The 17,681-nt window shown below is 39.7% G+C and overlaps 1 protein-coding gene across 2 annotated transcripts in view; it reads right to left on the minus strand.

Moving 5' to 3' along the window:
- The window catches only part of GPC4 (glypican 4), a 116,349-nt gene that overhangs the window by 17,727 nt on the left and 80,941 nt on the right, over positions 1-17,681 (minus strand). For both annotated transcript variants that reach the window (XM_010373380.2, XM_030934667.1), the window contains one exon: positions 4,295-4,686. In XM_010373380.2, the coding sequence (XP_010371682.1) occupies positions 4,295-4,686 (392 nt within the window). The remainder of the gene's footprint in view (positions 1-4,294; positions 4,687-17,681) is intronic.

Raw genomic sequence — 17,681 nt, forward strand, 5'->3', positions numbered from 1 at the left:
CATTTTGAAATGTTTTTGATAGCCAGATCCTTTATTGTCTTTCCAATACCACTGTATCTCAATTTTTTTAGCTGGTTGTCATACTCCAAAAATTAATGTAATAAATATTTTTTCAGGTATGCAAGTATGCCTTGCATGCTTGTATACAGATGCATTCCACAGATGGTAGATATTTATGGAATTCTTGTTTCAGCACCTTTAGAAACTGACTTGATGCCTATATGCCTTATTCATTTAGATAATATAATTTAATTAAAGGGTTTGATTTCAAGTCAGTCCTTAAGTTTAGAAGCTCAGTTGTGAAGCAAAAACATTGTCTTTTTTAGGCATTCCCAATTGTGACCACAATACTTAAAGTAGCCACAAAACTTTATTTTCAACTAAACAATTGGCAAGTTATGTTTTACTCTATGTAAATTCAGCCATATTGCTCCTATTCACTGTATTCCCATACAACTACACAATTATCTCTTAGGCTGACATGAGAATACAATGACTATAGAATAGAGATCAAGTCTAAAAACAAAAATCGTTAGGGTTATATTTAGAAGGTAAATTTCTTAAGGCCAGGCGTGGTGGCTCATGCCTATAATTCCAGCACTTTGGGAGGCCGAGGCAGGCGAATCACCTGAGGTCGGGAGTTCAACTGGTCTGACCAACACGGAGAAACCCTGTCTCTACTAAAAATACAAAATTAGTCAGGTATGGGTGCATGCCTGTAATCCCAGCTACGTGGGAGGCTGAGGCAGAAAAATTGCTTGAACCCGGGAGGTAGAGGTTGCAGTGCGTCGAGATTGTGCCATTGCACTCCAGCCTGAGCAACAAGAATAAAACTCTGTTTCAAAAAAAAAAAAAAAAAAAAAAGTAAATCTCTCAAAGAATTTAGCAATACTAAGGTAGACAGGGACTCTTTTTCTTTCTATTAAGAAAAATTCACACCAAAAGCAACATCAGAAAGTGATTATCCCTGTAACCCCAGTGCGCAACTCTGTCTCTACAAAAAAAAAAAAAAAAAAAATTACCCAGGTATGATGGTGCATGCCTGTGGTCCCAGCTACTCAGGAGGCTGAGGCAGGAGGATTGCTGGAGCCCAGGAGATCGAGGCTGCAGTGAGCTATGATCGTGCCACTGAGCTCCAGCCTGGGTGAAAGAGCAAGATCCTGCCTCTTTTTAAAAAGAAAGGACAAAGAAAAAGTGATTGTGACTATTTCACATTGGGTCACATATCTTTGTTGCAAAAGTAAGGGTGTCTGAATCTTAAATATCAAAGTCAAGCTTCTTGGTTTCCCACGGTTAATTCTGAGAATGATGTCCAGAAGAATGCAACACAGGGAAGGCACAACTGCTTACTTCCCCGTAACCTGGGAGGTAGGGAGACGCAAAACAAAGGCAAGCCTTTTCTAGCCTTCAATCTTCTAACCTGCAATCACTTGTCTCTAAAACTTCTTGGTTTGGCTACCCTCCCTATCCATGTTTGTAGGTTCAGTTCTCTAAAGTATACTCCAACCTTGCAAAGTGAGACTAACACCAAGGCAGGCTTGAGTCTGCTGTCTCGCCCTTTTTCTCCAAGAATCAACACTGAAACTCAAAGGAAGGGGAGAGGGTTAACATAAAGAAAGTACTTTTCAAACACTAGCAAAGGGCTCTTGACTCTCTTTCTCTTTGGCACAAGTGCACACGCACATGCACATGCATGCACAGATGTCCAAATCACACAACAGTGTCTTTCTGCCCTTTCAGTAGAGGATGAACATGAAGAATTGTTGAAGGAGAGCAAATGTGCTGGGTGTACCACAATGCAAACAACTTTGATCTGATTCACTGTGCACTGTTTTAGGGACTCTGACAAAAGTATGTCCAAGATTAATAATGGTTGCTGGGGTTGGCAGAAGTTCAAGAATCAGATATTATTCCTTCAATTTATAACAATCATCTCCCCACTTACCCTCAACTCCACCCTCATATGCCCCAATAAATATTTGCAATTTATGATGAAAATATCAAAGAAGGAGTGAACGAAAACATACTAGAAAGAATTGTTTCCTGACAGTTTATGGCCTGGAGATGAGACAGAGAACAAACAACATAATGAATGCAATCAATCAACTAATCCTTATTATCACCCAATTCTAATATGAAAAATCCCATGAGCACCTGTTTTTCCTAATAAACCATGCTTTAGAATCTTTATCTTCACTCTGGTGAATGTAAGTTTTCTAACTAGAGTGACCCGTGTATCCTGGCCAGTCCACGACAGTCCTGGTTGCTTATTAACAATTAGTGATACTTGGCCAGCGTGGTGGCTCATGCCTGTAATCCCAGCACTTTGGGAGGCCAAGGCAGTCAGATCACCTGAGGTCAGGAGTTCAAGACCAGCCTGACCAACATGATGAAAACCAATCTCTACTAAAAATACAAAAATTAGCTGAGTGTGGTGGCACATGCCTGTAATCCCAGCTACCAGGGAGGCTGAGGCAGGAGAATCGTCTGAGTCTGGGAGGTGGAGGTTGCAGTGAGCAGAGATCTCGCCACTGCATTCAAGCCTGGGTGACAGAGCAAGAGTCCAGAAAAAAAAAAAAAAAAACAATTTGTGACACCTGTTGTCATCTGAGCCCGGGAAGTGGAGGTTGCAGTGAGCGGAGATCTCACCACTGCACTCAAGCCTGGGTGACAGAGTGAGACTCTGTGGGAAAAAAAAAAAAAAAAGTGACACCTGTTGTCTGTGAATAATTTGCTAATAAGCACCTCTTGATTTAGACAGTAAGTGTTCTGTTTGGACAATAAATTATATGGTCACCCTAACTGTATATAAACTGTGAGAGGCAATCAGGTGTCTATTTTCATGTTTGTAGTGCTGTCCAGTTTTTATGCTGTCCATTCTTCCAGTCCTCAAAACAACCAAATGGCCTCGGCAGAATCTGCTGTTGTTGTGCATCCAGGCTTTTTAGCAGTGGCCAACATTTGGCTTTCTCTTTGAGGGCCTAAAGTTGACAGCACTAAGACCAGCCTTGCAAAGATCACTTTGCCCCAGTATATTTATGTTTCTTCCCTGGTATCAACTTAAGGAAAGGTAGAGGTGGTAGGGTCTTCAAGAAGTTTTCAGATTTTATTTGGGGCAGGAGAGTGGCAGTGAAGGAGCAGTGGAACTCTTTTCCCCTTGAAATCTTGCTCAGATCCCCACTGTGTGAAGTCAAAGAAAGCAAAGACTCTCTGGTGGAACTGGGAGGTAAAGGCACAGTTGCACAGTCTCACCCACAGAAGACTTCTTTCTCCGTTGCTTCTGCTCAAGGAATCCCCTAAAGCAAGATCCTGCTCAAGAACAGAGTCTATCGGCCAGGTGTGGTGGCTCTCACTTGTAATCCCAGCACTCTGAGAGGCCAAGAGAGGAGGATCACTTGAGGCCAGGAGTTCGAGACCAGCCTGGCCAACATGGTGAAACCCCATCTCTACTACAAATACAAAAAATTAGCCAGGCGTACTGGCACACACCTGTAATCCCAGCTACTAGGGAGGCTGTGGCAGTAGAATCGCTTGAGCCCTGGAGGTGGAGGGTGCAGTGAGCTGAGATCCTGCCACTGCACTCTGGCCTGGGCAGCAGAGCAAGACCCTGTCCCTACCTCCAAAAAAAAAAAAAAAAAAAAAAAAGAACAGAGTCTATGTAGTTCAATTTGCTGAATTTCTCAATGAGGAAACAGGTTCATTTCATCAGCTCCTGATCACATATTACAATTTCACTTTCTGTACTGGTAATCCTACAAACTCATGAGTCAACAGCAGTGTGGTCCACACTGATTGTCATAGAAACCTATCTTCCAAAGAGCTCTGGGTATACCTTCTAACAAGGAAACATACGCTCACAGAGATTAAATGCTTTTCTAGATTATAACTAGTAGGCTCATAGTTACACAAAACAACCAAATGTGGAGCCGTGTGTGTGTATGTTTGTGTAGAAAGGAAGTAGAATAAGAGCTAAAAGGGGTATGGCAGTATTAACCCACTTTTAAAATTAAGATTCCTGAGTAAACATATACTCCCCCTTCTAAGAATAGCTACAAAAGAAACCACAATAACAATGATAGGTGAAGATTCTGATCAGAGTATTGTTTAGTAACTCTAAAATGTACATGTGTAAGGACAAAGTATGGGACAGAAGAGGTAAGACAGGAAGAAAAGGCTGCTATTGAGCCAACAGAATTCTGGTGATTTATTTTTCTACCTTTCCCAAACGTTCTTTTAACATGAAACAAAACAAAACAAAACAAAAACAAAAACAGAGAAGACAAAGAGTGCTTACCACGGAGACCTTGCTCACAACATCTCCGGCAACTGCTAAGCCTTGAGCAAAAGTACGGGCTGCTACAAATGCACGAGTAACCTGGAGCTTCAGTTTGCGAGGGACATCTCCGAAGGGCTTCAGCTGCTCCGTATACTTGCTCACACATTCCAGATACTCATCTGTAAAGTGGTACTGGGAGTTCACCAGGCGGAACATCCGCTCCAGGAGGCGAGCCCAGAAGTCATTTAGCATTTCTTCCAGGTTCACATTTCCCACCACGTAGTAACGCTTCAACTCTACGAAGAGATCTTTAAATAGCTCAGAATTTTGCATGTATAAATGGCCATATGTCTTCACAAACATATCATTCAGGGATTTCTCTGCATTTTCAAGTAGTTCTTTGAAGAATTCTAAAACCAACACCAAAAAAAAAAAGGAAAAACGAAAGAGGTTTCAGTATTTAAATAACTGCTTTTCCAGTGAATTTGAAAACGGAAAAAAAAAACCCCACAATTAAATTGGAAAACATGTTTGTATATAGGGTGAATTTCCTTTGGGAAATGTGGCATCTCAGATCCTTTGCCAATGAAAGAAAACCTACGTCACAAAGTCACTTACATAGGTGTCTGAGAGAGGAGAAAAATGAAAATTTAAACTAACAATTTCTCAGGAGTCAGTACAATACACACATTCTCTCATTCTCTCTCTCACTTTCTCTCTCTGTCATAGGTGGGTAAAGAAAAACTGGAAAAAAAATGGGCACATGAAGTCTAAAACATGAGATTTCCCTCAACTTTTTACTTAAGAATCTAAGCCAAAGTTAACCATGCCTTCTAACTGTAACCTAAGAGCAGGACAGGTGTTTTCAAAAGTTATTTTACTTGGGCCTGAATTTTTTTTCATTTCTCCTTTTTACTTATCTATATGATCACGCACTATAGCTGCCTGGAAAATGCTTGAGGCCAAAAAACATCATCAAACACCCCTACAAGCAAGCACATAATTTTTCTGAAAATAAGTTCCTCGGTGTTTCTCTGTGACAGTAGTACAAATTGGGAGTACCCAGCTTGATCCTGGGTTTCTAAAGGATTTATACAATAACATCACGAGACTCTTTTCAATGTTCCTTCTGATTCTGTGTGTGTGTGTGTGTGTGTGAGAGAGAGAGAGAGAGAGAGAGAGAGAGAGAGCGAGCATGCATAATGGACTTAATAATTATAGTATATTTATGAGACAACATGAAAAACTGAAAAATGTAAATGAGAATACCTGGTTATTTCAGATTTACTTTTTGTCCACCATACAGCCACAGACTAAGTGTTAGAGATTTTAATCTCTTAACTACAAATGGCAAACTAGTTTTCTCCTGAAGCTTTCCTCAGGAGCTTCAATGAAAAAACAAGCCAACAGTGTATCTGTAACACTAATCATTCTTAAAGAATCTCTTGCCTGGTATAAAAATAAACACCTCATGATATCAAGTTTATAAGCAGGAAATATAACAAATACCAAAGCAAAATATAAGGACCACATCAAATAAGAAACTGCCTCTGAGTAAATATGGAACAGAAAAGAAAATATGACACCTACTTCAAAGCCAGAACATTGGTGAGCTTATCAAAATGCAATAGTCCTACAAAACTGTTCTCTTCTCACGTTGGGTGGGCAACTCAGAGACTGGCCACTAATTCCAAATAGCTTTTCAAAACCTGGACGGAGGAAACTGAATACTTTCGCAGGGAGATGTATGTGTGTGACTTTCCTGACATGCCAAGAGATTCCATACCTATGTCTCTGAGCCCCTAACTCATCACTTAGTGGTTCCTTGAGGCCTGAGGATGAAGTCCACAGTCCTCCCTGGTTCCAGCTTTTCAAATATTGTAGGTACGATTTGTGTGTTTTTTTTTTCTTTGCTTCTCTCCTTTTCCTTTTATCTAGTTCTTTTCCCTACTATTGCTTGCCTTTTGTTTACTAGGCTTTCTTCAGAGAAACAAAGGAAACAGACTTCCTCTGCATAGTAAACAAACAGACAGGTCAACTCATCCCCATTACAAGTGTACAGCCTGACATTTTAACCAAAGATCTCTCCCTGAAAGTGAGAGGGCAGAAACTGCACAAAGAGTTAAGAGAACAATAAAAGAAGCATACCAATCAGCTACCTGGGATGGCCTTTTATTCTCTCTAAAATCCCCTGAGTGGTTCTCAAAGTGTGGGCCTGGGACCAGCAGGATCAGCATCACCTGGGCACTTGCTATAAATGCAAATTCTCGGCCCCACCCCAGACTTACTGAATCAGAAACCCTGGAGGGTCCCTTTTGCTGTGCATCATTCCATTTCTACTAAGGGCACTCTCAGCACCAGCTAGGCAACTGGCTTGTCCACGCCAAATGGTTTGGTGGACAGGCCAAAATTTTCAGCTATCTGTGATTCCGATATACCCTAAAGTTGGAGAACAACTGCTCTAGCTGCTGAAACTTCTCCCATTTCACCTATCAGTTGCAAGCACCAACAACTCAGGGGCTGTGTTGAGTGTGAAGCTGTCAGGGTAAGCATTAATGTTTTACTTAAGAGAAAATGTCTTTCCAATGAATTGTGTTTTTTAATAAATTTGTTGCATTCCTAGGAATGACTTTTTTATTGTCTTGGGGACAAATTTTCTTGTGTGGAACTCTCTCAACTAAGTGTTAACATAGATGATTAAATGTATGCAGTACTTTTCTAGAGTTCAAAGTTGAGAAGGGACCTTAAATGCCATCTGGTCCATGTCCCACACCATGCTTGAATTTTGCTAGCATACTTGCCAAGTGGTGATTGCTCATGGAGGGCATAAAAGGCACATGTGAGTTGCGTTATTACATGACCAGTGTGTTGCACACATAGCTATCATATATTGGAAAAATAAAGCCTTGTCATCATTGAGAATAATATGCAAGCCTTGTGTCAATCCAGTGCTATTAGTATTTCATGACCAAAAAAAGTGGATTCCAACAGCAACCACAGGTCCTTCCTTATATTGAATTTTTATTATATGGCTCATAAAATTGGCACATATCAGCAGAAACTGGACATTCAGAATTATTTGACTTGTGCTTTCAGACCCATTTAGTAAGTAATTCCCAAAACTCACTTGTATTTTTAAGGAATGTCACCTGGAGTCATGTTGGTTTTTAGGGGTGGGGTGGGGTGCAGTGTGACATTTCAAGCTTAGTTTTAATTTAAAACTTCTAATAAATGTCAAAGTTTAGCCTTTTGACAAAGTGCTGCAAGTCAAACAAACACTAAATCACTGAACACTTTATGGAAAAAGTAAAACGTTATCTATCTTGGAGTTCCTCATTCAGATCAAGAGCTTGTGGGTAGATGTAGCCATATACAACATAGCTACTTTGGAGTATAAGAAAAATGGCCTAATGAACAGGAGACCGATTTGAAACTGACATGCCCCTGTCCAACACCCACCATGGACCATACTTTGGTTTCCATGACTCACATTCTGTCTAGGAAAGTTTCAGTGTGTGTGTGTGTGTGTGTGTATGCTAGTGTGTACTTTAAGAGCCTAGCTTGGTGCTATATACATACTAAATCCTAATTCATTTCATCACTCAGAAAATTTATTTTCTTTCCTTCACATTTTAAAAGACTCTTTAATTTGGCTATATAAGTTGCAAATATAAAGAGCATTTGAGTGAGCATGTGGTTAATAAATGCTTGAGAAATTCTATAAAACTGATATAATGAGTTAAAATGTCACAATTTCTCCAAATGGGTATGCAATTTGACAAGTATGTACTGAGTGGCTCTTATGGGCTCAAATCAAAGCACATGGTGTTTTACCATGCATCTTAACCTTCTTCCTGCCCAATCAGACCATAATGAAAATTTCTGGTAAGACAAATTTCCCCCAACCAATTCACCTTTACCATACACTGCCACTCTCCACATACGGTTTTATGAGAACACCAGAGATTTTTTTTACACGTCCATAAAATTGTTAATCCCACACTACATACAAAAAGTTCCTAAATATTCATATATTTAATCTATGAGAGTCAACCAGACAAAAATCAGGGGATCCAGAAGACCCAGACTCATTTCTTTTTAGACGGATTCTTACTAGCCCTGTTACATGGGACTATTCTACCTATGCCTTTTGCCTCAAAGGGACCTCATAAGGATGGCAGACATCTTTTAAATTCTAAAATCCATAGCAATTAGGGACAATATCAACCAAAGCATAATAATTTGCTATTAGAAAGAAGGGGAAAAAATCCTTTTGCATCTGTTCCTTTTATTAAACTAGCAGCTCGCATGTTCTTGCATAATTCTTTCACATCCCCAATCCTCCTTTCTATTCCCATGACATTTACCTTTACAATGAGGAATGAAGCATAAATTAGCCATTCAGATCCCGGTCCACAGCCATCAATAGCAACTTCAGTAATCGCTGCAATGTTCATCTCCATTTTTTTTTTTTTCAATTATTCTCAGAACTCAGAATCAGGGTCAGATCTTAACTGCTGAAGAAGAGCTGTACAGGCCCTAGACACCTAGCAATCATTGCTCATAATCATTATGCCTGAAACTAATTACAATACACTTGGTGACTAAGAGAGAACCAGCCAAGAGCAATGTAAACCAGGATTCCACAACGATCAAAAGCCAAGCAAATTGGAAGTTAGATCTGTGCAGCAATTGCTTATATTCATGTAAAAATGCTGCTCAGGGAATCTGTTTTAAGTAAAGCTACTGGTGTCTGAAAGAAAGTTTGAGAGGTGGTGGTTTGCAAGGATTTGAAATATAGTGTCTGTGATCAGGGTTTATTTCCCCTTCAATTTTCAGTTTGAAGGCTTAAGTATATACATTCTAAAGATAAAGCAGCTGCTACTCCTTGAACTCATGAATGGCCACTCAACACAGGGATGGAAATAAACACTGTAACACGCTATGAATCTAAAGCAGGAGGACACAGTGGGAAAAAACAGGAGATCTCTCACTCGGGGACTCTATGACCCTGCTTGGGCAAAAGGACTAATCTCTCTGAGCCTCTTTTATCCCATCCATAAAATGGGGCTATTATCACTCACCTCATATGGATAATGCTTGGCATAAAGTAGATGCTCAACAAATAAACGTTCTTACTAATATGTGAGATAATAGTGTTGTCACTCTTAGAGTTTCTTTGTATCTACAATCATTTAAAAAAAAATCTTTAAAGACTGGTTTTTATTTTTCCTAGTGGAGTTAAACATTATCCATCTGAGGGTACATAAATGAAGCCAAAGCTGCTGGAGGTCTTCTAAGAAGACCCAAGGCCTTATAAAATTGGGAACTGTTTATCCTAAGGGAAATGCTTAATGGTTCTACCATCAAAGGTTGTGAAATGTACCGGACATCTATGAAGGTGGAAGTGACTGCTGGGTGAAAAATAGGGAATGGGGAAACCTCACCCTGGAGAAGAGAGTTTACATTATATTAAACAAGAGAATACCACACATACCACATATATATAAAAAATAAGAATTAATCAGCAGGTCAACACCCTCCACCCATGTATTTCATTTGCATACTACCTTCTTTGCCAGAAGTCCACTTGGTATAAGGATTGAGCTAGGGAAGTGTAAGTACTTTCCAGTTCTAAAATATAATCATTCTAAATGCAAGTAGTACCAATTTAACATGGGAAAAACTAGAGTGAAAAGGCGAAAATTTTCCATATAAAAGTTTTCTATGTAAATATCCTGTCTTTTAAAAAAGAGAAGAACATCATGTACTTCTGGAACTTCTATCCCCAGCTACTTGTTTTGCATCAAACAAACATTCAAAATTCTTGAAATAGGCCAAAGAACCTCCAGTTCTGCTACTAAATGCCACATTAGTTACTCCTTTATAAACAATCAACTGGCTATTAATTAATGAACTAGAATGCATTCTAGACTTAACCCATAACCTTAACAGATTGGGGCCCTTTTTATTTGATCAATTTTTTTGGTGCTATAAATTACCACCTGGTATTTACATTATTAGGAAGCTACCTTTTACATATAAGGATTGATTTTTCTCTTACTATACATGTTGTATTTCATACCCCTGGTGTGGCATGCAAATATTAAGTTACTAGATCAACAAAAGTGCTGAAAAAAGAAGCCTCCTTGTAAATGCTACAAATCATACCTTTCAAATTTCTAAGAAAATTTAGAGTTACACCCATCGACTTTTTCACCTAAGATGAAGTAATTAATGAAGAACAGCAAACATAAGCATCTAAGGAAAAAAAGGAAAAGTAGCAAGTATTTTACTGACAACCTGAAACTTTGGTTTATCACTATCTCCTCCTGTTTTGCTTTTTTGATAAAGTCTGTGTAAATTTTTTTGTTTTTTAAACAGGCACTTTTTTCTCGAGCATGGCATAATCTCACTCCTCAAGAGTGCCTGCTAAGGCATGGTGTACCAAAAGATCATATACTCAACTTATGTTTATCAACCGAGAGCAAATCAATATGCTGCTCCTTGGCCAGGTGCAGCAGCTCATGCCTGTAATCCCAACACTTTAGGAGGCCAAGGTGGGAGGACTGCTTGAAGCTAGGAGTTTTAGACCACCCTGAAAAGTGAGACCCCATCTCTACAAAAATTTGAAAACTTAGCCAGTCATGGTGCTGCATGCCTGTAGTCGTAGCTACTAGGGAGGCTGAGGTGGGAGAATCGCTTAAGCCCAAGAGTTCAAGGCTGCAGTGAGCTATGATTACACCACTGCACTCCAGCCTGGGCAACAGAGTGAGACCCTAACTCTGAGGAAAAAACAAAACAAAACAAAACAATAAAACAGGCTGCTCCTTGGTGGACAGGCCAATCACCAGCTGCAGCTCTTATTAGGAGCTATTAGCATATCACAGAGTACTAGGGGATTCTGCCAAAATAAGATCAGCCTTTCTTCCCAAGGTTGCTTTTATTTGTGAACACATTTTGAATGCTAAGGCTCCAAGGGAATAAATATAATGTTTATTGATGGCCCTCATCTTTGGCTAATATGGCCAGGGACACAGGCTCAGTATTGCAAGGTCCCTTTTGCTGGGCATCATTCCATTTCTACTAAGGGCACTCTCAGTACCAGCTAGGCAATTGGCTTTAGCATGCCCAGAGTTCTGTGCATTCAGAAATGCCCAGAGAAGGTTTCAGGCATGTATAAGTAAGCTAGGGAGCTGGAGGAGCCATTGCAAGTGTTCCATGTTCTCAACTCTATGTGGATCAGTCAGAGAGGTACCATATAGTTTCAAATACACATCTCATAATAGAGTCTATCTGTTAGTAATCTAATGTCAAGAGAAAAATCAGGCCAGGCACAGTGGCTCACGCCTGTAATCCAAGCACTTTGAGAGGCCAAGGTGGGCAGATCACTTGAGGTCAGGAGTTCGAAACCAGCCTGACCAATATGGTGAAACCCTGTCTCTACTAAAAATACAAAAATTAGCCAGGTGTGGTGGCATGCGCCTGTAATCCCAGCTATTTGGGAGGCTAGGGCATGAGAATCACTTGAACCTGGGAGACAGAGGTTTAAGGGAGCTGAGATCGAGCCACTGCACTCCAGCCTGGCCAACACAGTGAGACTCTGTCTCAAAAAAAAAAAAAATCAGAACATGAAATAGCAAATCATTATGATACCAATTTTATGTATGTATATGTATTATCTAGGTACACAAAAAGATGAGGTAAATACAAGAGTGATGGTTGGGTGCTGGGGATCAAGGATAATTTTTTTCATTCTATCTTTCTTGATTTTGTTCCCTCAGATATTTCAGTGATATTTTATAATCAGAAAAGTGACATACCTTCATGCTTTCAAAAGTAACTTTATTTCCCTTTATTCCCTTCATTCTATTTAACCACTGGAGGATTTGATGTATTTTTCTAATTTTCCAAATTTCACTGTAATACTTAATAAAAAGAAAAACATTATTTTAAAACTTCACCAAAGCAGTTTCCATATTTTTCATAAAGAAATATGTAATTTTTTTTCCTAAAAAGTATTCCTCATTATAGCAACTTGAAAAATACGGATAGGTACGAAGAAAATACAAATACAATCCCCACTGTTAAAAGACAGTGACAATGGCTTACCAAATTTCCTTCCTACCTTTTCCCTTGAAAATACATGTTGTTACATGGTTGAAATCAAAATGTATTTGCACCGTGTTCTTATGTAACACTACATGGTTTGTATTTTCTATGTATTTGAAACTTCTTCAGAAGCATCATTTTTTTTTTTTTTTTTTGAGACAGAGTCTTGCTCTGTCATCCAGGCTGGAGTGCAGTAGTGTGATCTCAACTCACTGCAACCTCCACCTCTCTGGTTCAAGTGAGTCTTCTGACTCAGCCTCCCAAATAGCTGGGATTACAGGCGTGCACCACCATGCCTGGCTAATTTTTGTATTTTAGTAGAGGTAGGGTTTCACCATGTTGGCCAGGCTGGTCTCAAACTCCTGATCTCAAGTGATCCACCCAATTTGGCCTCCCAAACTGCTAGGATGACAGGCGTTAGCCACTGCACCCAGCAGAAGCATCATTTTTAATGACTGCATACAATGACACCACATGGATGGAGAATAATGTAATCACTGTGGGGCATGCAGGCTTATTTCCAATTTCCTACTACTAGAAATAATGCTGTGATGAACATCCTATTAACATTGTACATAAGTGTTTATGCAGATCTTTCTTTCCTTGGGATACACACCCAGAAGTGGAATTACTAAATCAATGAGTATGAACATATTCAAAACTGCTGACACATTGCCAAATCTATCTGCAGAAAGGGTGTGTCCATGTACCATCCTTGCTGTTAGAGTCATATTTATTACAAGAGTTTCCATTGCTCTGCTAATTCTTTCAAGAGAGAGGGTGATGAAGATGGGCGTAGACAATGAACAAGAAAGGGCTGAAGCCTGTCTGGATAGGGAATTCTCTCAGTCAATTGGCTGGAGTCAGTGCTAGATCAACTAACCCCTGTTCTTTGCCTGGACAGACAGACATATAGAAGCAGAGCAGGCAGTGATGAACAACATTCCAAACTCCCAGGCCCAAAGAGTAATGAACCAACAGAGTTGATAAAAGCAGTTCATTTGAAGCTCCTCTATGTATTTACTTCCCTCCAGACAGATCCATTGCTTCTTGCTGATGTCACGCCTTCTGAAGAAGTCAAAGCTAATAGGAGAAGACCCAAAGTTAAAGTACTCTGGGCTCTGTAGAAGCTACACATGCATTTTCAATCCGATGAGACAGCCAATGCTACGGCCACAATTGGTCACACTTCAGATAACAACTCAAAAGACAGAAAACCTTTGTCAATAGAGAAATGTGTGCATTTTGTCTGAGCTTTTGATTTGATTACAGTAAGCTTGCAGTGGCTTATTCTGGTCAAGTTTCACAGAGAGATTATAAAAGAATTAGCAAAAGTGGCTGGCTTTTTAGTCTCTTTCATATGGAAGGAAAAGAAAATAGAATCATAAAGGAAAGAGTAGCAGTGCTTTCGAACTAAATCAAAGACCACTGGCATAATCTGGAAGAAACACTGCATTTGCAGGAAGGCCAGAAGGCCTCGTGTCTTTCTCTGTACTTTTGAGGCTACTAGCCTATGAAATGTTGCCCGCCGTACTGTAGCAGAGGTTTCAGAAAGCAATGATATTTTTTAACGTCTTAATGAAATGTGAGGTGAGGATTAAAAACCAATCAGTGTTGTATGTTATGCTATGCATATCTGTGACACACTTACTTTGAGGATGTTTTAGACTTTTTCCAATCTAAAACCCTCTCAGGGGATCTTTAGTAAGTAACTGTGGCTATATAAATGATAATAATCTATCTATACAGGTAGAAAATAGTTAAGGTCAGGGGTCAGGAAAATTACAGAAATTTCAGCTTAGTCAATGGCCATGAAGCTTAGCTGGACATATTTGTCTTTTAAGGTTAGCAGACAGCTCATTTCCACTGAGATATGCCTTTCACGGGCATATAAATTCTAATGCCTCCCACTCACTGAGCCTCTGCACTGGTTAATGGCTAATATGAACTACAGAAAATTTGCAGTTAGTGATTAAAATGCAGATTCTGCTAAGTCTGAAGAGTGCTTCGTGCCCTGCCTCTGTGAAGTGATAGGAAACAAGGGGCCTTAGGGCTTAAGGGAAGGGTAGCTGCTTGGTTTACACTTGGCCCATGCAGATAGATGGGACAGACAATTATTTCTTTTATGTGCGTTTTAAGCTAATTCAGAAAATTTCTACTATTATTCAAGTTAACAAGCTTCAGGCTCATGGGAGGGTTTTTCAAAGACCTGGTGAAAGTAGCTGAGAGTTAAAAAATGATAGAGGGAAAATAGAGGGTACCATACAGCCGGCTAATTAACATCTTGTAAGGCCTTTCACTAAAGCAGCTGGTCTAGTCACATGTTTAAAAGATTCACAGAATTGGTAGAATTGAAAGGGTTTTAGAGAGCATCTAGCTCAACCCCCTCATTTTATGGATGGGAAAACTGAGACTCAATTAATTGCCCCAGGTCACAGTCACAGTGGGTTCACTGCAGAACTAGGATGATAATTCACTGTGCACTGCCTCCCATCCAAAGTTGCTAAATTTGCTCTAAAAATGACAAAGGAGTTTTCCCAACAGACTAGCATCAGACAACATGCATTTCCTTAGTTCTTCAAACATGCAAAATATCTACAGTTTGATACAGGCAATTATATAGCAATGATATTACTTCATAGTTATAACATCATTTTTACTAGGTAATTCAGAAATACATTTAACGTGGCAGCTGTAATCACCTTAACCTATTTGGGTTTTTAACTATGCTTCTTTTAAAAACTATTTTCTCACAAAATGCCAGGCATTTGGGGATGGGTCTTCATGCTGTAGTCCCAAAACACGGATTATGCCCCACTTCTATTTCTATTCCCTTTGCCAGGCAATTTTCCCTAACTCCCTCCTGAATTAAGTATGTGATTAGCATATTCATGAGATGACTAATTCAGCTAAGTTAATTAGCAGCTCTACTATGAAAAAAATTCCCAGAATTGGCCAAGAGGGGGAGCAGCTAGCTCTGTCACTACCACAATCTGGCTCTATGTCTCCAGCAGATAGCAGATTTCTGGTATTAAACACCCTAAGTTATAAAGTGGGTTTAAAAAATGACAGAATAGAAAACCATAGAGGCCAACCTTTAAACTCAGTTATATGTATTTAAAATATAAGAAATGTGATAATTTTTGAGGGGGAGGAAGTTTTCTCTTGTACTTCACCCAAATCCAAACACACACACACGTTTATATCTTAAAAACTGATATAGAGAGTAGTCTCTTGAGATATGCAAACGATAGAAAATTAAAAGTACAGAACAAAAAAGGGCCTTAGAGGTAAGGGACCTGGAGAAGGGACTCATCTCTCAAATCCAATGATTCCAAAAATGCCAGAGCTGGCAACTATAACCCTGACCAGAGTCAACTGAGGAAGAATGATGGAAAATTGGGATAATGGAATTATTTCCAGTAACAGAAGGCTAACTCTCTACAAGCCCCCAAACTTTATTTTTGTTGAAAAGTTTTTTCTTTTTCAATAATTACTTTAAAAGTAATTATTTCTACCTTAGAAAGAAGTAGTATCTCATAGACATAGACAGGTTTTGATGGTAGACAAAGTTGTCTGGGGTCAAGGTCACCACTTTGAATTTACACTATAAGCTTGCAGATGATAAAAGGTACTCCCTTGAAGTTGCCTGACCCAGAATATTTCCATGTGTCTTTTTACTATTTCCTTACTATATGTCCCCAGCTGTCTCTGTGCAACTTCACTGCTCCATCTTGGTTCCCTACCACCATCTTTTTAGTCTGCCCGACTTTCTCTCTTCAATTCACACCAAAGAGCCAGGGTTTAGCTATTATAATAGTTTGGATAATTCTTTGACCAAAGCATCTACCCTTGAATTTCTGAAAATCAAGACATATCCTATAGGCAGCCTGTTAATCAATGCCCTTGGATTGGCAGGCCTTGAGAATTACTGGCAAGTCCTAATTGACAGTCTTAAAAATTAGTCAGTCATCGGCAGGCGTGGTGGCTCACGCCTGTAATCCCAGCGCTTTGGGAGGCCGAGGCGGGCGGATAACCTGAGGTCAGGAGTTCAAGACTAGCCTGGCCAACATGGTGAAACCACGTCTCTACTAAAAATACAAAAATTAGCTGGGTGTGGTGGTGTGTGCCTGTAATCCCAGCTACTTGGGAGGCTGAGACAGGAGAATCACTTGAACCCAGGAGGCGGAGGTTGCAGTGAGCCAAGATTGTGCCACTGCACTCCAGCCTGGGCAACAGAGCAAGGCTCCATCTCAAAACAAACAAAAAAAAATTAGTCAATCAATGCAGCACCCACAAGGGGACTATGATTTGCTGGGTACCAGTCAACTAAGATTTTTATAAAATTATCTCATTGTTTCTGTAACCTAACATGGAAAAAATGTGCAAAGTATTCTGGCATTCCAGTATTCCAGCATTCCAGTATACTGATCTCTAGATCAAATACATTTCAGCTACTACCTATTTAAAAAACACTTGTATCTATATTTCGTAACTTTATTGTCTATGCTGTATTTTGTTATATTATTTCATTTATTTGTTTTGAGACAGGGTCTTGTTCTGTTGCCTAGGCTGGAGTGCAGTGGCATGATCTTGGCTCACTGCAGCCTTGAACTCCCAAGTGTTCCTCTCACCTCAATCTCCCAAATAGCTGGGACCATAGGCGCACACCACCACTCCTGGCTAAGTTTCATATTTTTAGTAGAGACAGGGTTTCGCCATGTTGCTCAGGCTGCTCTCGAACTCCAGGGCTTAAGCAATCTGCCCACCGTGGCCTCCTAAAGTGCTGGGATTACAGGCATGAGCCACCATGCCCAGCCTATGTCATATTTTAATTTGAAGTCAGAAAAAAACACTGGAGTTTCATAATCATTAAAGTTTTGAAACTGATCAAGGCATAGTGTTAACACATTTATTGAATGTGAAGCCTGGTAGGGAAGAGCAAGAAAAACTGTTTTTCTATCCTTTTTAAAAAACACATGTTAACACTTACAGATAAAGTTTCTCTGTATGGTTTAAGAAGAAAAAACAAAGCAAAACAAAACAAAAAAAAACCTGCACATTGGAATCATAGTAGTGCTATAAAACCATGGGGAGCGAGAAGGGAAAAGAATAGCTAAACCAGCAGGCCCATAGGCAATGACTGTGGGCTCCCTGCCAGGAAGACAGAAGTCTAACAATAAATGAGGTGGTTTGGAGTAGAAGGCCTTGGAATTTGGAAGCAACTCTATCTCCACTACATTGTGCTGCCAACAGGAGAGTCATTTCTAAAGAGCAGATTTTTTTTTCCTTC

This window comes from Rhinopithecus roxellana, chromosome 7 (assembly GCF_007565055.1).
Source record: "Rhinopithecus roxellana isolate Shanxi Qingling chromosome 7, ASM756505v1, whole genome shotgun sequence".
Lineage (NCBI taxonomy): Eukaryota > Metazoa > Chordata > Mammalia > Primates > Cercopithecidae > Rhinopithecus > Rhinopithecus roxellana.